Below are 23,195 nucleotides of genomic sequence, written 5' to 3'. Positions count from 1 at the left end.
TACAGGGGTTGGTGTCCTATGTGGAAATAGGGATTTAAAAATAGTGGGAAGTTTTTCGGCAGTACACGGGAGGGTTTTAATAGTAGATATTGATTGGAGGGGCAAATGTCTTCGGTTAATTAATGTATATGCACCATCGACACCCAAGGAAAGGAGGGAAATGCTGAACAACCTAGACGCTATTTTTATGACAAACAGACAGGTTATAATGGGGGGAGATTTTAATGTATCATATGACCGGGGTAATCTGGGCGGGCATCTTGTAAAAATCTAATAGAGAAATATAATTTGGTTGATACTTATAGAGTGGCGCATGCAAATGATCCCGGTTTCACCTGGGGAAACAGCAGGGGCGCGAGGAGCCGCATAGATTATGTGTTTGTTCCGCGTGGACTCCGGTGTGTCCTCTGCACGCGTCACTCCGGTTTTTTATTCTGACCACAGTTGCCTGTCTGTGACAGTAGAATTAAAAACAATTGAATTTGGAAAAGGATATTGGAAAATTAATAATGGTATTTTACATGACAAAACATTTGAGACTAGATTTAGGTATTTTTTCCAGGGCTGTGTAACCATGAAATCATTTTATTCTACTGTCATAGACTGGTGGGAGAGCACAAAATTACGAATCAAGATTTTTATTCAGAATTATTGTAAAGATAAAGCACGTAATAAATACAAAGATTTTTATAAGTTGCAGAACAAACTAGAAGATCTGCACATCCAAGGTAATTTGAATGGTGGTGGTTTAGATAAAGACACATTGTGTAACCTGCAGAAAAAGCAGCAGGCCTTTTTGAAAAGAAAGCTCGAGATTTCATGTTTAAAAGTCAACAAGATAAATGGGATAATGATGAGAAGTGCTCTGCATATTTTTTTCAAACAAATTAAGTCACGGGAAAGAGGAGGACCATTTCGGCTTTATTGAATCAAGACGGGAGACGGTTGAGGATGGAGATGGCATGCTTGGTGTCGCTACCCAGCACTCTTTTCTCAGCTATTCCAAAAGCAAACAATTAATTATGAGAAGGGGACTACTTTTTTAAAATGTGTGGATGTGCAGATACCTTTAGATATTAGAGACCAATTAGAAGGGGAATTGAATTTAGATGAAATATATATGGCACTGAAGAGCATGAAAGATAACAAAGTACCAGGAGTGGATGGGCTCTCTAAAGAGTTTTACATAGTTTTTTGGGATTTAATTGGATGTCATCTTTTGGAAGTATTTAGTTATTTTTGGTTTGGAGCATATGGGAGGTTCAATGTGCGAGGGGGTAATCTCGCTACTTTACAAAAAGGGAGACCCCAAGACACTAGCAAATTGGAGACCTTTAACAATGTTGTGTGTAGACTATAAAGTATTAAGTAAAGCCATAACTAATCGTCTGTCTTCTGCCATGGCATATGTTGTTGGTTTAGACCAAACATGTGGTGTGGTAGGGAGAAAGTTAACCTGGAACTTGCAATTGCACAGAGACGTTCAAGCATATTTAGAGGAAAGGCACCTGCCAGCTATTACTGTAAATTTGGACCAGGAAAAAGCCTTTGACATGGTAAACCATGAGTTTTTGTTTAGAGTTCTGAAAAAATGTGGTTTTGGAAATAATTTTATGAAATGGGTAAAAATTCTTTATAGTAATGTAGGAAGCAGAGTAAATATTAATGGGAATATTGGAAATGTAATCAAGCAATTACGAGGTGTCAGACAGGGGGACCCTCTCTCTGCGCTATTGTATGTTTTATATATTGAACCTTTCGCATGTGCAATTAGGACAAATTACAACATCAAAGGCATTATATTACCTGGAGGGGATATTCTAAAAATTTCACAATACGCATGACGACACCATTTTATATTTACAAGACGACCTGAGCTTGAAAGAGGTTATCAAAGTCATTGATGAGTTCTCTGTTGCCTCCGGGTCTAGGATTAACAAGAATAAAACAGAAATAAAATATATGGGACAGTGGAAATGGAGATCTGATCAGTTATGTGGTTTGACTGTGTGCACAGGACCAATGGTAGTGCTCGGGATATCTTTCGAAATCAAATTAAAGATGACATGGTTAATTGGAAAGAAAAACTACTTTCGCTTAATAAAAGATTGGGACTGTGGAAAGTGAGGCGACTATCTTTTAGTGGCAAGGTGTTAGTGCTGAAGGCGGACATTCTGCCTTCATTACTCCACCTTGCATATGTGTTTCCCATGCCGGTGTCTCTAAGAAAAATGTTAATACGTGTACTGTTTAATTTCTTTTGGGGGGGATATGAGTACATCCGAAGAGATCGGATGTACCAGCCTATAGAGGCTGGTGGAAGGGATTTCCCTCATATTCCTCTCAAACTAGATGCGTTGTTCTACTCAAACGTTTGTTGTCTTTTGTCGTCTTCTGTACATAAATGTAATATATTAATCAAATTCTGGTTGTTTATACCGTTAAGGTTTATGGTGGAGTGGGATAATAGTAAGCCAAAAGCTGAAATTATCCCATTACATTTTAAGAAAATAGTTGAATGGGCAAGGAAAAACCCAGTCTGCAAAGTAAAAGAAAATGTAATCAACCACAGACTGCTATATGTGAAATTGATAGAAAATTGTCTTCCTAGAGACCGATTACCAATATCACCTTCCACCTGGCTACGGGCACAATTAAAAGGTTTAGACAACAGACTGAAAGATTTTAATTGGCTTGTTTTACACAGACGTCTTCCGGTCCGTTCAACATTATATGATCATAATTTGACTCTGAATAAATGTTGTCCCAGGGACAACTGTTTCGCAATTGAAACAATTCCCCATGTTTTATGGGAATGCTCTTTTGCCCAAATGGTTTGGAAGAAAATTAAAATAGATTTTAATATTTTAAAAAACATTGATTATGAAGGGGTAGCCAAATTTGAACTAAAAAAATGTGGAAAAGGTGCAATTATTAGAATTAGTGACTCTGGTGTCCCTTATCAAGACTAAACTTTGGGAGGCCAGATGTGGTGCGGTCAATGACACCCTCAAGTGGTCACCGACGGGATTGGTTAAATTTATAAAACAAGAAATTTGGAAAAAAATACAATTCGAAATAGATAAGTGGGGCATCACATCTGTTAAACATAGATGGAAAGGGATATACCCTTCTTTGTAAATGTTTTTTTGTAGCCTATATATAGGCCTATGTATAACTGTATTCTGTCATGTAAATTGAAATGTAGGCTAAGCCTTTGTAAATATTTGATATACACTGAGGTTTATTCAGAGTTCCCTTTGGTATATGTGTATGATTTTATTAATTGTTTTTATTCCTTTGAAAGATAAGCTTTGGGAGATTGTTAGAGGCAATTGTTTACATGCTTCTCTTGAATGTAGGCCTTTTAGCTGGTCAGGTTCCTCAGAACAGCACTTTTTTTAGGAGTTTTGCTATTTTTATACGGTTAAGGTACTGTTTTTGTAAATCCATGTTATGTACAACGTTATGCACTGAATTTGTACTTGTATTTGAATGTGAAATGAAAATAAAAATTATTTTTCCAAAAAAAAAAAAAAAAATATATGTTCTTAATGCTGACGTGCACCCTCTCACTAACTTCTGGTGTGACTGTAGGAAGAGGGCCCTGGAAACTGAACTGCTCCCTTTTAGAAGATGATAGAGTAGTTAGCCAGTACAGGGAGCAGTTCAGCCAGTGGCAGACGCTACAGGACTTTTTTGATACACGAGCACAGTGGTGGGAAATGGTGAAGGGTAAGACGAGGACCTTCTTTAGAGAGATAGGAAAGAGAAAAAGTAAGGAAAAAGATAGACGCATGTTGGGACTGCAGAAGCGACTGGAGCGTTATTTTAATCTAAACCAACAAGGCCTTGATTTTAACGAAGACATTAAAGAAGTAAAGAAAGAAATGGCATTTTTAGCAGAACAGAAGAGCAAGGGGGTTATTTTAAGAAGTAAAGAAAGGGATTTAGAAGAGGGGGAAAAATGTACCAGGTACTTTTTTAAAAAGATAGTTAGCAAGGGTAGGGTAATGACGGGGTTAAAGGATAAAGATGGGTTTTTAAAAACAGACACAGAAGGAATAAAATAAGTAGTCGAGGGTTTTTATGGGGAATTGTTCGGTGTTAAAGATGGGTGTGAGGAAACGATGGAGGAGGTTTTAACATACATTGACAGGACCATACCCAATACAAACGACCTTATAAAAGACCTGACGATGACCGAACTGGACAAAGGACTAAGACATTTTAAGAGGGGAAAATCACCGGGGGAGGACGGCCTCCCTTTGGAGTTTTATCTGACCTTTTGGGATGTTTTAGCCGACGAACTTCTGACTGTTTTTACTGACTTTGAACAACTCGACAGACTACCTGACAGTTTTAGAGTAGGGATAGTGACACTTTTACATAAGAAGAATGACAGGACGGACCTTAGGAACTGGCGACCAATCACTCTTTTAAACTTTGATTGTAAACTTTTTACTAAGGTTTTAACACTCAGAATGTCTTCTGTTTTAGGGGAGGTGATCCACCCGGATCAAGCCTGTGCCATTCCGGGAAGGAAGATCACGGACAGCCTAGTACTGATCAGAGATGCCATCTGTTATGCGAGAGACAGAAACATGCGGCTTATAGTCCTAAATTTAGACTTTGAGAAAGCTTTTGATCGGGTCTGCACTCAGTACCTCTTCAAGGTACTGCAAAAAATGGGGGTTCCCTGAAAGGTTTCTAGCTTGGGTGGGATTGCTGTATGGGGACATCACCAGCAGAATCCTTGTAAATGGGCATTTGTCAAGAGCAGTGGGAGTACACTGCGAGCGTCCGTCAGGGATGTCCATTATCTCCCCTCCTGTTTGTGGCCTGCATAGAACCACTGGCACAGGTCTTGAGAAGGGACCAACGGATCAGTGGGGTGGGTATCCCGGGAGTGGGGGATGACCGCCAAGTGCGTTTTTTATATGGACGACGTCAACATTTTATGCACTGACCTTTTATCTGTTGACAGGACTCTGGACAGGACTGACTGGTACGGACGAGCCTCTGGGGCGAGACTGAACAGAGACAAGACGGAGGCCCAATTTTTTCGGACCATGGGCAGACTCAGACTTGACAGGACTACCACTGACTGTTAGGATGACGGACATTAGGGTTCTAGGGGTTAAATTTGACAGGGAGGGAGGTGGTAGTGGTAATTGGACCGGGATGTTAGGGACAGTTAGACAGAGACTAGGGTTTTGGGGACTGAGACAGCTGACTTTTGAGGGCAAGGTTTTAATCATCAAGGCTGTGATTTTACCTGTCCTTTTATTGATCAGTTCTGTTTTTATCCCACCACGAACAACTCTTTTAGCTCTGGACCGGATGTTATTTTATTTTCTGTGGGGAAGCAAGTGGGAGAGACTGAGGAGGGAGGTGGTAAAGAGGCCCAGGTTCAAGGGGGGGAAAGGCTTGCCTGACCTCTACTTGTTCCTGGGCAGCCGCTATACAGCGTTACATCTTACTCTTGCCACCTCCCCGGTCAACAACAAGACCCAGGCCCTCGCACGGTTCTGGCTGGGGTCTTACCTCAGGTCTCTGAGGCTGATCCCAGTCGACCTGCGAGCCCCAGTCTCTTTCCTGCTCCCCACACACTATGTACAGCTCCAAAAGTTTTTAAGACATTTTAAACTGGAAAAAGAGCCTGTCACTGTTTTAACTAAACACCGCTCTCTTCTCTCTCTTGTGCAGGAACGGGAACCGGTGTGTCCAGTGCGCGGGCTTGCTGTAGGCGAGCCCTCAACGGTTTGGCGCAACGTGTCCCATCCTGCTCTGCTGAATCGGCACCGGGACCTGTCCTGGATGGTCGCCCACGAGATCCTCCCGGTCAGGGCCGTTATGCACTCCCGGGGCATGGCGAGGACATCCGCGTGCCCCCGACCAGGCTGCGGCCAAGAAGAGTCGGTGAGGCACTTGCTCTGGGAGTGCAGAGCCGCACGGGACCTGTGGAAGGAAGCAGGCCCCCTGATCTCCCCCACGCCTGCCAGCAGGGGGAGGACCTAACGCCCCAGCTCGTGCTGTATGGGGTGGGCCGAAGGCCTATTACAACAAAGGCCTTCACACAACTCTGGCCCACCCTCACGTGTCTGAAGGACGCACTGTGGTCCTCCCGCAACCTGCTGGTAGGGAAACAGGTTGAGACCACCCCCCAGGCAGTGGCTTTGGTAGCCACGGAAGCCCTGGGGTGACGAACGACAGGGGGGCCTCGACCCCAGGCGAAGGGTCCCCCACAACACCCAAGGTCCCGGCGGCCACGGCCTGACAGCGCTGCGGCGCCTAGGGCGATGCGCCTAGGGGAGGAGTCTCCTCTGGGCCCCGACGGACGGGTACGGAGTTGATTCAGGAAGAGCAAGAGGAGGCTTTTTCGATAAGGACTCACCCCGTTTTTGTACAAAGGACCGAAGACAGCTTTTTTAACAAAGTGACTTTTTGACAGGCTTTTTATGTCTTAAAAATGTTTTAACTTTGTTAAATCATTTATGCACATTTTAAATGGCTTTTACTAATCGGCTTTTACTAGAATGGGTACTTTTATGTAGGATTGTTTTATTGTTTTAAATAAACAACATGTACCTTTTAAAATTTAATTGTAATGTAATGCTGGTTTTTTATGCACGTGATGCCGTTTTTATGTGTGTAAATGTATTTCAAATGTGAGCTGTTTTAAAGGAAATGTACAATAAAAACTTTTCAAAAAGAAAAAATCTGTTCTTATCAGTTTAATATCTGATACGTCCCCTATCTGGGGACCATATATTAAATTGATTTTTGGAATAGGGAGATGGAATAGGGGCTTGCTCCGTCCACTCCACGCATCGACCTGGTATTGCAGTACCTCCAGGAACGGTGCACCCCCTCTCATTGTGAAGATAAATCATGCAGTTAACGCAGTTGCTTAGTTTTAATTAGTTAGGATCGTGATGTATATTGTATTTTCACATTTGAGCAAGTTCATCTCAATGTCAATGATGGCTAGAGAGTGCTGGTCAAGTCAGTCACCGTTATCTTGACTATGATAGCTGATATCAATGGTGCATTAATCTTCTAATCAAAGTTTATTCGTCACCTCCACAGGATACAGGGTGTAAATGGTACAGTGAAATGCTTACTTGCAAGCTCTCCTCAACAGTGCAATACACATGATCAAAAATATACACAAATAGCTAAGTAATAAAGTAGTTTAACAAAAAGAAGACAATTGTTATGATTGGAAATATATACACTGGAAGACTATACAGTATAAACTATGAAATGTGCTAAAGTCATGTACTGGTAACATACATTTACATTTTAGTCATTTAGCAGACGCTCTTATCCAGAGCGACTTACAGTTAGTGAGTGCATACATTATTTTTTATTTTTCATACAGGTCCCCCGTGGGAATCGAACCCACAACCCTGGCGTTGCAAACACCATGCTCTACCAACTGAGCTACATCCCTGCCGGCCATTCCCTCCCCTACCCTGGACGACATTGGGCCAATTGTGCGCCGCCCTCATGGGTCTCCCGGTCGCGGCCGGCTACGAACCAGGATCTCTAGTGGCACAGCTAGCACTGCGATGCAGTGCCTTAGACCACTGCGCCACTCGGGAGGAACTGCCTCACATACCGGTAACGTTATCTGATGTATTTGTCTGAAGTCATTATTTGATAGGCCTGCTATTTCACAAGACTCAAATATATGCAGTTGACATGTACAGTGGGGAGAACAAGTATTTGATACACTGCCGATTTTGCAGGTTTTCCTACTTACAAAGCATGTAGAGGTCTGTAATTTATATCATAGGTACACTTCAACTGTGAGAGACGGAATCTTAAACAAAAATGGTGGTGATGGCACCAGAGCCTCTCGCATCGACTATCTGTTTACCCGCGATTGCCCGCCAACTGATGCTAGAATAACCCCTACTTTCTTCTCAGATCACGTGATGCTGACGTGCACCCTTTCACTAACTTCGGGTGTGACTGTAGGAAGAGGGCCCTGGAAACTGAACTGCTCCCTTTTAGAAGATGACAGAGTAGTTAGCCAGTACAGGGAGCAGTTCAGCCAGTGGCAGACGCTACAGGACTTCTTTGACACACGAGCACAGTGGTGGGAAATGGTGAAGAGCAAGACGAGGACCTTCTTTAGAGAGATATGAAAGAGAAAAAGCGATGCGCCTAGGGGAGTAGTCTCCTCTGGGCCCCGACGGACGGGTACGGAGTCGTTTCAGGAAGAGCAGGAGGAGACTTTTTTGATAAGGACTCACCCCGTTTTTGTACAAAGGACCGAAGACAGCTTTTTTAACAAAGTGACTTTTTGACAGGCTTTTTATGTCTTAAAAATGTTTTACTTTGTTGAATCATTTATACACATTTTAAATGGCTTTTACTAATTGGCTTTTACAGGAATGGGTACTTTTATGTAGGATTGTTTTAAATAAACAACATGTACCTTTTAAAATGTAACTGTAATGTAATGCTGGTTTTAATGCACTTTATGCCTTTTTATGTGTGTAAATGTATTTAAAATGTGAGCTGTTTTAAAGGAATTGATCAATAAAAAACTTTTCCCAAAAAAAAATAATCTGTTATTATCAGTAATTTGACCCTGAATAAATTTTGTCCCAGGGACAACTGTTTCGCAATTGAAACAATTCCCCATGTTTTATGGGAATGCTCTTTTGCCCAAATAGTTTGGAAGAATATTAAAATAGATTTTAATATTTAAAAAAACATAGATTATGAAGGGGTAGCCAAATTTGAACTAAAAAATGTGGAAAAGGTGCAATTATTAGAATTAGTGACTCTGGTGTCCCTTATCAAGACCAAACTTTGGGAGGCCAGATGTGGTGCGGTCAATGACACCCTCAAGTGGTCACCGACGGGATTGGTTAAATTCATAAAACAAGAAATTTGGAAAAAAATACAATTCGAAATAGATAAGTGGGGCATCACATCTGTTAAACATAGATGGAAAGGGATATACCCTTCTTTGTAAACGTTTTTATAGCCTATATATAGGCCTATGTATAACTGTATTCTGTCATGTAAATTGAAATGTAGGCTAAGCCTTTGTAAATATTTGATATACACTGAGGTTTATTCAGAGTTCCCTTTGATATATGTGTATGTTTTTATTTCTATAATAGTTTTTATTCCTTTGAAAGATCAGCTTTGGGAGATTGTTAGAGGCAATTGTTTACATGCTTCTCTTGAATGTAGGCCTTTTAGCTGGTCAGGTTCCTCAGAACAGCACTTTTTTTTTTAGGAGTTTTGCTATTTTTATACGGTTAAGGTACTGTTTTTGTAAATCCATGTTATGTACAACGTTATGCACTGAATTTGTACTTGTATTTGAATGTGAAATGAAAATAAAAATTATTTTTCACACAAAAAAAAAACTGTTCTTATCAGTTTAATATCTGATACGTCCCCTATCTGGGGACCATATATTAAATTGATTTTTGGAATAGGGAGATGGAATAGGGGCTTGCTCCGTCCACTCCACGCATCGACCTGGTATTGCAGTACCTCCAGGAACGGTGCACCCCCTGTCATTGTGAAGATAAATTGATAAAGATAAACTTCATTGTGAAGTTGCTCAGTTTGAATTTGTTAGGATCATGATGTGTATTGTATTTTCACATTTGAACCAGTTAATCTCAACGTCAATGATGGCTAGAGAGTGCTGGTCAAGTCGGTCACCGTTATCTTGACTATGATAGCTGATATCAATGGTGCATTAATCTTCTAATCAAAGTTTATTCGTCACCTCCACAGTACAGTGAGGCTTACTTGCAAGCTCTCCTCAACAGTGCAATACACATTATCAAAAATATACACAAATAGCTAAGTAATAAAGTAGTTTAACAAAAAGAAGACAATTGTTATGATTATAAATATATACACTAGAAGACTATCCTACAGTATAAACTATGAAATGTGCTAAAGTCATGTACTGGTAACATGGACTGCCTCACATACCGGTAAAGTTATCTGATGTACATTTTACATTTTAGTCATTTAGCAGACGCTCTTATCCAGAGTGACTTACAGGAGCAATTAGGGTTAAGTGTCTTGCTCAAGGGCACATCGACAGATTTTTCACCTAGTCGGCTCGGGGATAACGTTATCTGATGTGTTTGTCTGAAGTCATTATTTGATAGGCCTGCTATTTCACAATACTCAAATATATGCCCTTGAAATGTATACATGGTTTGTCATCCGTCTTCCGGTGTTACAAAGTAACTATGGCTATTCATCCCATTGATTCTATTTCTATGATTTCACACTGCACCTTTTCCGAGTGACAAACTTTATATAGTGTACCAAGAGTTATTCCTTCGTTTACGGCATGTATACAGTACGTATCATATATACAGTACATATCATAAATACAATACAGTCGTTGGCTTACGGCCATACCAGTCGCAATACGCCCAGTCTCGGAAGCTAAGCTGGGTCGGGCCTGTTTAGTACTTGGTTGGTACACTGCCTGGGAATACCAGGTGCTGTAATCATTTCTGTCCAGCATGGTGTACTCTTCTACTATTTAATATGGGAGCAACTGTCTTTATTTATTACAGTTTCTCTCAATCGCCTACAAGCATATTTTGGAACAATTTTGTCGATTTCCAAAACAGAGTCCACAAGACACACAACTTTTGCATAACAGTAAATGCTTTTTAAAAATGTAGTTGTCTTTTTAAAACATAATTCATAAAAAATATTATACCGTTAAAATTGCAAATACATTCATCAAAATAACACGACTGCCTGCAAAAAGATTAACACAACTATACTTATCTCTTTAGTGCAAGCAGACAAAACAGAAAGTTAGTCTGTCTTTTAAAAATCCCAGTAGATCCATAAATGTTCTTTGCAGTCACTAAATCCCGATGATCAAAACTGGATGTACAATTATCCAAAGGTGCAGAATTATGGGTAATTACTCTCCTTTTATGCATATTTAATCAAACATTTTCATACACATCAAATTTGATTCCTGATTAAAAAAAAAATAATAATAAACTAAGCATATTGTGTGCATGATTCATTCATTGGAGTCATCACAATCCAATTCCATGTATTCAATACATAGGCTGGTTTGCTCACAGTTTTGTAGACTTTCCATTGGCGTACAGAAACGCAATCCACAATAGAAATAAGGAAAGCTGAATACAATGGAGGAACACACCTGATATGAATGTATAGGCCTCAATCCACACCAAAGGAAAGCTCTATAATGGAAGGTCACATGTTGGAGATGATGACTTAGGAGTAAGCCAAAGTTACTTACATTTACATTTACGTCATTTAGCAGACGCTCTTATCCAGAGCGACTTACAAATTTTAAGAGCGACTTACTTAGAAGTAACCCAACTTAATTCTCTGCATCTCTGAATGTCCGCAATATTAAATTAGACAGTCCCTGTTTCCTAGATCTTTCCCTATATTGTACATGGTATGACACTGATGGGGTGATTTTAGAATTTTGTGCAGTACTATTTACAGATTGCTGAAAAGTGATTTATTCTCGGGAGAAAAGTGATTTATTCTCGGGATGGAACATTTGTAAAATAATATTCCATCCCAGTCTGGTGGTTAAAAGGTGTTTAGCTGAAACCTTTTATATAAAGTTTATGAAGGTCTTCCCTAGTGTAGTTCCTAGTTTTGATAATTGCCATGGTAACACATCAGCATTTTCTTATCTCATCTGGTCTCTCGTCTCTTATTGCCTCACGGAAGGCGGCTTCCTGGGACTCATGGGAGGTAAGCACTTCCTATATTTACTTCCTGTGTTTTTCCTCAAGCCCTCCTGATTGCGCTCCATTTCATCTGTTTGGGAAATGTATTTTATTTTCTTGATAATATGCTTTGGATTTCCATAAATATCCCATTTTTGATCTGATTGACAGGATGAGGTGAAAGTGTGTTCAAAAGTCTGCCACACTGTTACGAACCCTGTGGCTTTAAAAGTCTAGGGTGGATGGAACAGAGACCTGTAACATAATTCATGCAAATTAGAATCATGACATGGAAACAGTGAGAACAAAAACTACACTGACAACAATAAACTACCGTCAAACACAATATGTTTATTTTGGGAAAAAGGGCTGAGCAGGACCCAAGAAATGAAACAATAATGTAAAAAAAACCTAAACTGATCTTGCCTGCCTCAAGAACCGCTAACATTTACATTTTAGTCATTTAGCAGACGCTCTTATCCAGAGCGACTTACAGTTAGTGAATACATATATTTTTATACTGCCCCCCCCCGTGGGAAACGAATCCACAACCCTGGCGTTGCAAACGCCATGCTCTATCAACTAAGCTACATCCCTGCCGGCCATTCCCTCCCCTACCCTGGACGACGCTGGGCCAATTGTGCTCCGCCCATGAGTCTCCCGGTCGCGGCCGGCTGCAACAGAGCCTGGATTCGAACCAGGATCTCTAGTGGCACAGTTAGCACTGCGATGCAGTGCCTTAGACCACTGCGCCACTCAGGAGACACAGCTAAGCTACTGCTAATTATACAAAAATTACAGTGGGTGGTCCGCTCAGGTCTAACTAGTGTTTTTAGACAATTTTCTTCCTACGGGTAATGTATGCCCATGGGCAACTTGCTTAAATCACCCTTTTCCCAGAAACACAGAACAAAGTTACCAAACAGAGTAACCAGCAAATGAGTGCGTACACAAAACACAGGACACCACAGTATCCATACTCACATACGGAAATAGTCTCTTCCAATAAACACAACTGACTGGCTTTTAAAACAATGGGAGGTGTAAGTGAAAAACCAGAAACAGGTGGTGCAATACAGAGGAATGTCCACTGATTGGTCCACCTCAGCAATCAGCAGCCAAACGGATGTTGGACAGGTGGGACACCCCAACGACCACCAATCAGGAACTTAAAGGACACCTGTGATTAGGGCAGAAGGAGAAGAAAAACACAAAAACACACACAGGATACCTGTATCCGTAACACACACTCAGATGTCCATAGTATATGGAGCTGGTATGGGGTATACTTTTGATCATGTTTGTCTTCTGTGCCTTGTAAACCAATGGGCATAAAAGTTGTATGTCACTGAAATAAAATGATAAAATATATTTTGTTGCAAATGGCATCAACTAGAACTGATCGCCCTCCCTGTTAGGAGTCCACTGCATCACAAGTATGGAACTATTGTGCATGAGTCAGTGGGCAGAGTACAGGTTTGAGTCAAATTAAAAAAGGCCTTACGGGTGGTAGGTTGTAGGTGGATGGAGTGCATTACGAAAGGGCTGCGACCTGCAAGGAGGCCAGTTCAAATCAAAGTTGCAACTTTTGTTTTGCAACCATACCCAACATTCTTAAATAATCACATTTATAATAAACTGACTGAACAAAAAGCTTTAAATAATGTGACAAAACAATAGTGGTGCTTTCCTCCCTAGTGGAGTAGTAGACACAGGCACTGGGATATACAACCAGAAGGTCACAGGTTCTAATCTGGCCAATACCCTTTCCTCAAAAAAGACAGCCATTTTGGCAACTTCTTATTTTTACATTTACATTTTAGTCATTTAACAGGCGCTCTTATCCAGAGCGACTTAGTTTTATAACAACCATAACTGTGTTTTACAGGATTGTTCCACGTTTGTTTTTAAAATCGCCAACATTAGTAGAAACACTACCACCATATTACACTGTAATTGTATGAGAGTGGAGCGGGAATGTTCCTTCATATGTTTTATAGGTGTTCTGAATAACAGTGTCAAAATTAGCAGGATCGCTGAAGCGTCACCAAGAGCTGAAGTAGTGGGGGTACAGCCGCGTTCCTATCACTCCCATGCTTAATGGTTGGTCCAACCTTTCTTTCCAGTTGCATTACAGAGTCCTTGGAGAAGCGGTATCGCCTTGAAAACTCATCATTATCATAAAATTCAACATGTCTCTAATTATTCTCTGAGGAACTCTGTCGTTTTGGTCTCTCCACAGTAGATATGCTGCCATTTTATCAGTTAACCCACCTCAAGTGGCAGTTTAGAATTAATCTCCAATCTAAATTTATGTTCTTTCTTTTTTTAATTGAGCAACAGGCTTAAAATGAATATAGGTTTAAAGTGAAAACTAAACTTAGATTAGAGGAAGGATTTAATTTAACTATGATTTATTTAAACCTAGGTTTAAAATTTGGTGCAACAAGATTAATAGATAAACCTTGATTTAACCCAGTTTAAGAGTTAATCCATGTTGGTGCAACCCACCCTTACTGTTTCACAGGAACACTTGGCCCTCTGCTAGTGCATCTTGGTCTATGTAACTGGGGTCTTTGCAGAGCACTCACCACAGAGAGGTCTTATGATCAAACACAGACACATCAACAGATCCACTTCCTTCTTTAGACACAAACAATGATAGATTCTGCACCACCACAAGGCTGAAGGGTTCTTTATATCAAGCGTAGAACTTGAAGGTTATATTGTTTTTGTGCATCTCTGAGTGATGTTCTATCGATTCCCCGGGTCATGTCATGTTTTCATGTGTATCTGAGCTATTGCCGTTCAAGCAGGCAGAAATTCGGTCGGTGTGTTAGTATTGCGATAAAGCCGCTCTCACTACACTGGAAGTTAATAGGATTACGACCTTTAGATTGCAAAAGCGTCTATCATACATGTCAGATTTAAATATTGGCCAATGTCATAACGCGGGAGGTTGTCTTCTCTCGAATGAGCCATTGATCATATTATTGCGATATTCCTACCTCGGGAAATGTGTAATTTAACAGAGGGTCTAGCACATTCCTATTTGTCTGACCCTTCAGTCTAGGGTGCACTGCATGCAGTGGAGGCTGCTGAAGGGAGGACGGCTCATAAAAATAGCTGGAACGGAGCAAATGGAATGGCATCAAACACATTTTCATTATCTGGAAATGTTGCCATGACAACATTGTTGATTTACCTAGGCCCACACCACAGAGGAGTGATACAAGCTGAAGCCTGTCCCACTGTCTTCAGATATTGTGTATGTTCTCATGCGTTCCATCTCTCCAATGCATTTTTATAAACTTGTCCTACATCATGTATTATTGCCTCTACATTGTTGTCCGATCTCACCTATGATTCCTCTGTCAGTACAATGCATACACAACTTCAAATTCAAATCAAATGTTATATGTCACATACTTCACATACAGACATATGTCACATACTTACGGCCCTTTCAAACAATGCAGAGAGAACGAAAATAGAGAAATAATATAAATGTAATAACAGGTAATAATTAAAGGGGGGACAGATATACAGGAGGCTTAATTGATTGAGCTGAACTATGACTGTAGAGCAGGTTTAATTTCACTTTCATGCAGGAGGTATGCTGGTCCCAGATCTGTTTGTGCTTTTGCCTACTCCATTGTCATTGCCAAGCAAAAAAAATTTGGCATGGCAATTCCATGAGGAGTTGGCAAGAGGGCATAAACAGCATGTGGAGCATGTGACAGGAAGAAGGAATTTCCCGCTCTTTTTCTCTTATCTCAACCTGTTTATTTCACAACACTAAATACATGTCATATTGAAGCTGTAAATCAATCTTCTTGTTGCATGGGTAAATAGCTACAAACTCTGAATTGTTAAATAATTTGTATTTATTAGCAAAAAGTAGTAAGACAAAGGCTGGGCACAGCACGACGTGTTTTGGTTTCACAGAACTGGAACAAGATACACGAGGCTTCAAGCCACTAGAGGGTACTACTAGACTGAGGCTAATGTAACCACTTAAATTCATAGACAGAGATATGGAAGCAAGGACCTACCATCTATGATAATAAAAATAAATGTTTTGAGGCTATACAGTGTTTGATTAAATTTGATCGGTAAAGTTGACTAATTCAACATATACATAAAAACATAAACAGGAGTGTATGACATACTTGAAAATCATTGAGCTGAGCTATGCACTAAGGTGTCTGTAAACAAATCTAGACATTAATAAATGCATTTCTATATCTTCCAAAACGTTTTAAACAGTGGTCGAGGAGTCCAAAAATGGCGGCGCAGTGGCTTCAAAACATCACCTAGTCTCATGTTTTTATTTCTAAATAGAAGTAGTCCAATCCATCACCCTCCCTCTTCGGAGGAAACACATCTAGTGTTTATATACATAACTGTATGTCTGTCTGTCAGTGTGTGCATGCGAATTGTGTGTTAACTGTTGACAAACCAGTTCATTTCACTACAGTAAATGCATGATTTCATATTGAATCTGCAGCTCAATACTCTTACTGTATGCAATGATTGATGTCGCTCTAATGGGTACTTTAATGTTGATGTGTGCTGTGCCCTTATGCACATATCATGTATATTCTATCCTGAAATCGATAGTTTTACAACAGGTGCCATAATTCCTCCCTCCTAGATTGGACTTCCCTTACCTCCATACTCCCCCTTCTGACCATTCCGAGTGCTATTAGTGTCTAAGAACTATTGTGTCTGTCTTAATGCAGGGTTCTCTCAGTTTGTGAGAACACAGCAGTTTGTCACAGCAACCCTGGGAGAAGATGCAGTCTTAAACTGTGAGCTCATGAAAACCAAAGACGTGCGGCAAGTCACCTGGCAAAAAGTGACAACTGGGCCGAATGAAAATGTGGCCACCTACAGTAAACGCGGTCCCAATGTCAACCTACATTTTAAGGGGAAAGTGGAGTTTGAAGATGAGGGACTTCAGAACTGCTCTATCATCATAATAATAATTGGGCATTTAGCAGACGCTCTTATCCAGAGCAAATAGGGTTAAGTGCCTTGCTCAAGGGCACATCGACAGATTTTTCACCTAGTCTGCTCGGGGATTAGAACCAGTGACCTTTCGGTTACTGGCACAATGCTCTTAACCACTAAGCTACCTGCCACCCTAAGCTACTAAGCTACCTGCCGCCCATCATCAGAGGAGTGTCAAGAGGAGACGAGTCCTGCTACAAGTGTCTGTTTAACATCTTTCCAGATGGACCTATCAGCGGAACGACCTGCCTCCAAGTCAATGGTAAAAACTGATAACATAATGTACTGTAAATGATTGACCCAGAACAACTTCTTCAGAACTTCAGGCAGCCATTTCATCAGATCATACATCCAAAGTCTTGCAAACATTTATCAAAATGGAATCATTTAGTAAATCATGTAAATGGATAATTTAGTAAATCATGTACATGAAAACATTATGAACATGAAAACATCACTGTGAACTGTGTCTGTTGTTGTTCTGTAGAGCTGTATGGACCCTCACTCCTCATCACACAAACCAACAACAGTCACACCACTCTGTCCTGTTCTGCTACTGGACGACCTGCTCCTATAGTGACCTGGGATGACATGATGATAGAACATTCCACCACGGTCGATGTCACCCATCCCAATGGAACTATCACTGTGACAACTACTGCAACAGTGGCAGTGGCCAGTCTAACTGACAAAGAGGTTAGGTGTGTTGTGTCACTGTCCTTCAGTGATGTCACCAATAATGCATCCATGGTGATTCCAGCTAGGGATCAAGCTTCAATTACTGGTGAGAAATGTCTATAGATCAATGTGTAATATATTGACATGATCAGGAACATGATGTCATGATGAAGTATCTTAGTCTATGCCGCTCTGACATTGCTTGTCCATATATTTATTTATATATTCTTAATTCCATTGCTTTACTTAGATTTGTGTGTACTGGGTATATGTTGTGAAATTGTTAGATATTACTTGATAGATATTACTGCACTGTCGGAGCTAGAAACACAAGCATTTCGCTTCACCCGCAATAACATCTGCTTAACACGTGTATGTGACAATACATTTGATTTGATTTGATTTTAAGTACTGCCTGTGTTCATGATGAAGTACTGCCAGTGTTCATAATGAAGTACTGCCAGTGTTCATGATGAAGTACTGCCAGTGTTCATGATGAAGTACTGCCAGTGTTCATGATGAAGTACTGCCTGTGTTCGTTATGAAGTACTTCCTGTGTTCATGATGAAGTACTGTCTGTGTATTTCTATACTAGGTCAATCTCAGGTCTCTGATGATGACTGGATCAGTGGTAAGTGGCTGTTATTCTAATAATGACAAGTCATAGTCAACCTATTGTTTTTGATCTTTTATGATTTAACTTTCAGGTGTAGTGTACCTGTGAATTTGACCTCTGTCTTCTCTTGTCATCTCTGTCATTCACAGGTACAGTGGTTGGTTCAGTGTTGGGTTTAGTGTGTCTCATTGCTGTAATCTGTGTATTAGTGTTGCTGCTAAAGAGGATAAAAGATGCCTCGTCCAGGTAGAGATACAAAATATTACCTTGAAAATGAAAACAGTTACTATGAATATAATATGTGATTTGTCTGCCAGATGTTTACCAGTTGATATCTAATTTGATGTAGAAAACCCCCAGTAACTGACCCTGAAACCAGCAGAACTCCCTTAAAGACACCACCACCATCCAAACAGTAAGATGCTCATTCTAAAGAACATTTAAGGGGTCATGATTGAAACCTTTTTGAAAGACAACATGAAACATGACAATTACATTTTCTGAGACTGTGCTATGCTGGTTTAAACGCATTCATAATAATGAATCCGATTATGTGGTTCTTGTTTGTACATTGTACATTTTGATTTATTTCAATGTCACACCTCCAGTCCATCACAATTGTGAGTATCTCTTCCACATTTTTAAAAGCTTTTTAAGATAAAAAAATAATTATAACTAAAAAATATACATTTTGTTTTTTCAGGTCAAACTCGTCAACCAGCTCACCAACCAGCTCAACAACCAAGCGTAGGACGACTAAGAAGTAGGTTGACCTTCTCATACTTTCATAGCCTCTTCATGTCTTCTGTAATCTCTCTCATTGAGAAAGAAACTTTGGAATGAAACGTGGAAATGTACTTCTGTGGTGTATGTTTCCTGCCGGTACATTGTCTGTTTTGATCTCTTTCACACCAAGCTCCAGTCCGTCACACATGTGAGTATTTTTACAACTTTATTTGATTATCCCGATAGAAAGCGTGAAACAGACGATATTGAGAATGTTACAAAAGTTTTTAGTATAAATTACAAAAAAAAAAAAAATTGAAACATAACTCAAAAATGTCCTCTTTTGTTTCAGCATACAATCCCTCAGCTCGTCAGACAAGCGCAGGATGCAACCAGCTCAGGAGGCTGTAAAGGGGTAGGTTTCCATCTTCATTCTCTCACTGTCTGCTGTAGTCTCTCTTCTTCAGGAAGAAGCTCTGAAATGATGTACTGTTGTGGTGGTCATGTTGTCTGCATCCATGCACTCAGCTGCCTGTTAATACCTGTTCTGCTGTGTTTTGTCACAATGGCTGTCAGACCATTTTATTACTGGACTGTGTACAGAAGAAAACCTCTACCTCATAATGACCAGTGTATTCATCCAATTGAAATATGACAATTTTCTTTCCCCCTCTTTTCTCTCTCAGGAACCTTTCCAATGACTACTGAGTGACTACTCACACTGCCACACACACACCTTATCATTATTGACTAATCTGGTTCATGTTATTTTATCTTTAAGTCTGTGACAATCAATCCGTATTTTAAAAGCAGTCCTTTTTTAAAGATGTTGTATTGAGCCTGTCATAACAGTTAGCTTAGTTGCCTGGTTTGGCTCAGGTCATGATACTCTAGGGCCTAGGGAGAGTTGTGCAGGTCAGTTTAAAGATTGTAGGGAGAAACCATAAGGCTCTCCGAGACATTTACAAAGATCACACACGTACGAGGGGAAAATCAATCTTATTGGACACTTCCACTGAACAATCAATATGCAGTACTGCCATCAGGTAACAGAATCAGGGTTTGACCTCTTAAAACCAAGAGAGACGGCATCAGTACAGCTTTTAAATGACATTATGTATTTTTTACTCATGTTTATCTTGTACATACCTTGTAAGCATTGGTATCTGTCATGTGTGTTGCTGTTTATATGTTTACTTTAAATCTTTATCTTATGTGATGTGCCACAACTGAAGTTCCTTCTGGAATATTCTAGTCTATTTAAGGTTTCAAACGAAGGGTATATTACTGGAAACTTTCGACGTTTACCAGTAAACTACCAGAATTTTGGTAACTTTCAAGTTTTGGTGGGGAATTTTATAAAATGACATCTACTGAGCTTTTTTTGGTACTTCAGATTATCATGTGTCTGTAATTATCTCTGGCCCTCTGTGTGGCCTTATCACATGTCTGTAATTATCTCTGGCCCTCTGTGTGGCCTTATCACATGTCTGTAATTATCTCTGGCCCTCTGTGTGGCCTTACCACATGTCTGTAATTATCTCTGGCCCCTCTGTGTGGCCTTATCACATGTCTGTAATTATCTCTGGCCCTCTGTGTGGCCTTATCACATGTCTGTAATTATCTCTGGCCCTCTGTGTGGCCTTATCACATGTCTGTAATTATCTCTGGCCCTCTGTGTGGCCTTACCACATGTCTGTAATTATCTCTGGCCCTCTGTGTGGCCTTATCACATGTCTGTAATTATCTCTGGCCCTCTGTGTGGCCTTATCACATGTCTGTAATTATCTCTGGCCCTCTGTGTGGCCTTACCACATGTCTGTAATTATCTCTGGCCCTCTGTGTGGCCTCATCACATGTCTGTAATTATCTCTGGCCCTCTGTGTGGCCTTATCACATGTCTGTAATTATCTCTGGCCCTCTGTGTGGCCTTATCACATGTCTGTAATTATCTCTGGCCCTCTGTGTGGCCTTATCACATGTCTGTAATTATCTCTGGCCCTCTGTGTGGCCTTATCACATGTCTGTAATTATCTCTGGCCCTCTGTGTGGCCTTACCACATGTCTGTAATTATCTCTGGCCCTCTGTGTGGCCTTATCACATGTCTGTAATTATCTCTGGCCCTCTGTGTGGCCTTATCACATGTCTGTAATTATCTCTGGCCCTCTCTGTGGCCTTACCACATGTCTGTAATTATCTCTGGCCCTCTGTGTGGCCTTATCACATGTCTGTAATTATCTCTGGCCCTCTGTGTGTTCTTATCACATGTCTGTAATTATCTCTGGCCCTCTGTGTGGCCTTATCACATGTCTGTAATTATCTCTGGCCCTCTGTGTGGCCTTATCACATGTCTGTAATTATCTCTGGCCCTCTGTGTGGCCTTATCACATGTCTGTAATTATCTCTGGCCCTCTGTGTGGCCTTATCACATGTCTGTAATTATCTCTGGCCCTCTGTGTGGCCTTATCACATGTCTGTAATTATCTCTGGCCCTCTGTGTGGCCTTATCACATGTCTGTAATTATCTCTGGCCCTCTGTGTGGCCTTATCACATGTCTGTAATTATCTCTGGCCCTCTGTGTGGCCTTACCACATGTAAAATATATAACATTATCAAATTAGATGATATAAAAAATAGAAGAAAAGATGTAAAACATTATCCTAAATATAAACCATAAATTTAGTGAATACCATTGGTATTTAATATGAGGGTTTCAGGATGAGATATCCTTTATATATTTTTACACAGTTTAATGTATTTTACAATATGTCTTTGTTGTAAAATGTTTTGGCGCCAAACTGGTGTCAGTTGTGAAAAAAGTCAACAGCTGGAATAGTTGCAGAGTTAATAAAAAATAATGCAGTTGTTGATTAGATGCTTTTCTCATTAATTAGGCTATTTTCTCTTGAACCATATGGTCTATCCACTAGACACTCATGAACAATATGGACACAGATATAAAAAACGAATACTATATGTGAATAATTTTTTTAAACGTTATTCAAGTATAAATTACCAAAGTTACCATTGATTGCCATAGATTACCTGTTAATTACAAAAATTATTGAAGATTCCGGTAACTTTGCAACCCTCATTCTATTCTATTCTATTCTGTCTGTCACACTCTCTTTACTTGAGCCTTAGCTTAATAGGGTTCATCCCTGGCTGGGCCCTTTTCATATTAGTCTCAGCTGCTGGTAGAAGTGTTTTTTGTTTATTTAAATGTTGTATTAATAATTTGTATATGTTTTAGTTGTCTACATTGGCTATGTTTTTGAAATTTCACTTTTGATAAATATTTTTGTTAAATAATTCAAAAAGGTAAGGGCTACATTATTATTCATGAGATGTTGCCTGACGACATATCGTGCATTTAATTCCGCTGCTCTATCGATCGCTCCATACATTCAGTCTGAAACTGCCATACTAGAAATCATTTGTGCTGACGTCAAAATGAGGGGTATTGTACAAAATAAATTAACCAGCAATTGGAACTTCTCTAACCAATCAGAGTATCAAAGCCAATGACGTGATTCATGTAGGCTAGCTCTGTCCCAACACATCAGTTTCTGGGACCAATCAGAATTGTCAGAATGTTTTCACATTCTTAAGACGTCGGGGAGGAATGCAAATCCAGACTCATGGTGGAGAAGAAACGCTAGTGGGCGTTGTGTTTGGCCGGATCGATGTGGATGGATAGTCAGGCTAACTGTGATGTGGATGGGTAGTCAGGCTAACTGTGATGTGGATGGGTAGTCAGGCTAACTGTGATGTGGATGGGTAGTCAGGCTAACTGTGATGTGGATGGGTAGTCAGGCTAACCGTGATGTGGATGGGTAGTCAGGCTAACTGTGGTGTGGATGGGTAGTCAGGCTAACTGTGATGTGAATGGGTAGTCAGGCTAACTGTGATGTGAATGGGTAGTCAGGCTAATTGTGATGTGGATGGGTAGTCAGGCTAACTGTGATGTAGATGGGTAGTCAGGCTAACTGATGTGGATGGGTAGTCAGGCTAACTGTGATGTGGATGGGTAGTCAGGCTAACTGTGATGTGGATGGGTAGTCAGGCTAACTGTGATGTGGATGGGTAGTCAGGCTAACTGTGATGTGGATGGGTAGTCAGGCTAACTGTGATGTGCAGGAAGGAAACAAAGGAGCTGCCACCATGAAACAGTTATCTCATGCTTTTAATAGACTGGCCTTGCATCCACAGAAGTACATAGGCTACAGCATGCGTACATGTTTTTTTTCACTTTTTTTGTTTGTTGGAAAAACAGTTCTAATTTATTTATTTATTAACATATCCACTTAAACATGTAGCCTAATTCATGTAGCCAGGCCTATATAGTAAACAGAAAACTATAAAACAGGTCTACATTAATATTCTGTTTTCTAAAGTTACAGTTTGAAT

At 40.2% G+C, this 23,195-nt stretch overlaps 1 protein-coding gene and 2 pseudogenes across 1 annotated transcript; all 3 read left to right on the top strand.

The window, feature by feature from the left end:
- Positions 1-6,700: 6,700 nt before the first annotated feature.
- LOC121561451 lies at positions 6,701-6,875 on the top strand (annotated as a pseudogene).
- A 2,502-nt stretch (positions 6,876-9,377) lies between these two features.
- LOC123486226 lies at positions 9,378-9,553 on the top strand (annotated as a pseudogene).
- Positions 9,554-11,765: 2,212 nt separating this feature from the next.
- LOC123486225 (OX-2 membrane glycoprotein-like) lies at positions 11,766-19,233 on the top strand. The gene is made up of 10 exons (XM_045217492.1): positions 11,766-11,772; positions 16,493-16,589; positions 16,931-17,025; positions 17,251-17,547; positions 18,037-18,072; positions 18,207-18,303; positions 18,407-18,472; positions 18,761-18,820; positions 18,974-18,991; positions 19,136-19,233. Exons 1-10 carry the CDS (start codon positions 11,766-11,768, stop codon positions 19,200-19,202), a joined length of 840 nt encoding a protein of 279 aa, XP_045073427.1. The 3' UTR covers positions 19,203-19,233.
- The last annotated feature ends 3,962 nt before the right edge of the window (positions 19,234-23,195 follow it).

This window comes from Coregonus clupeaformis, unplaced genomic scaffold (assembly GCF_020615455.1).
Source record: "Coregonus clupeaformis isolate EN_2021a unplaced genomic scaffold, ASM2061545v1 scaf1073, whole genome shotgun sequence".
Classification (NCBI taxonomy): Eukaryota; Metazoa; Chordata; class Actinopteri; order Salmoniformes; family Salmonidae; genus Coregonus; species Coregonus clupeaformis.
Note: the sequence above shows the minus strand (reverse complement) of the source record. Positions and strands in the feature narration are given on the sequence as shown.

Coding starts and splice junctions, on each gene's coding strand:
- LOC123486225 (XM_045217492.1), top strand. Junction 17,548..18,036: donor GGATCAAGCTTCAATTACTG/GTGAGAAATGTC, acceptor TTTCTATACTAG/GTCAATCTCAGGTCTCTGAT. Junction 18,073..18,206: donor TGATGATGACTGGATCAGTG/GTAAGTGGCTGT, acceptor TGTCATTCACAG/GTACAGTGGTTGGTTCAGTG.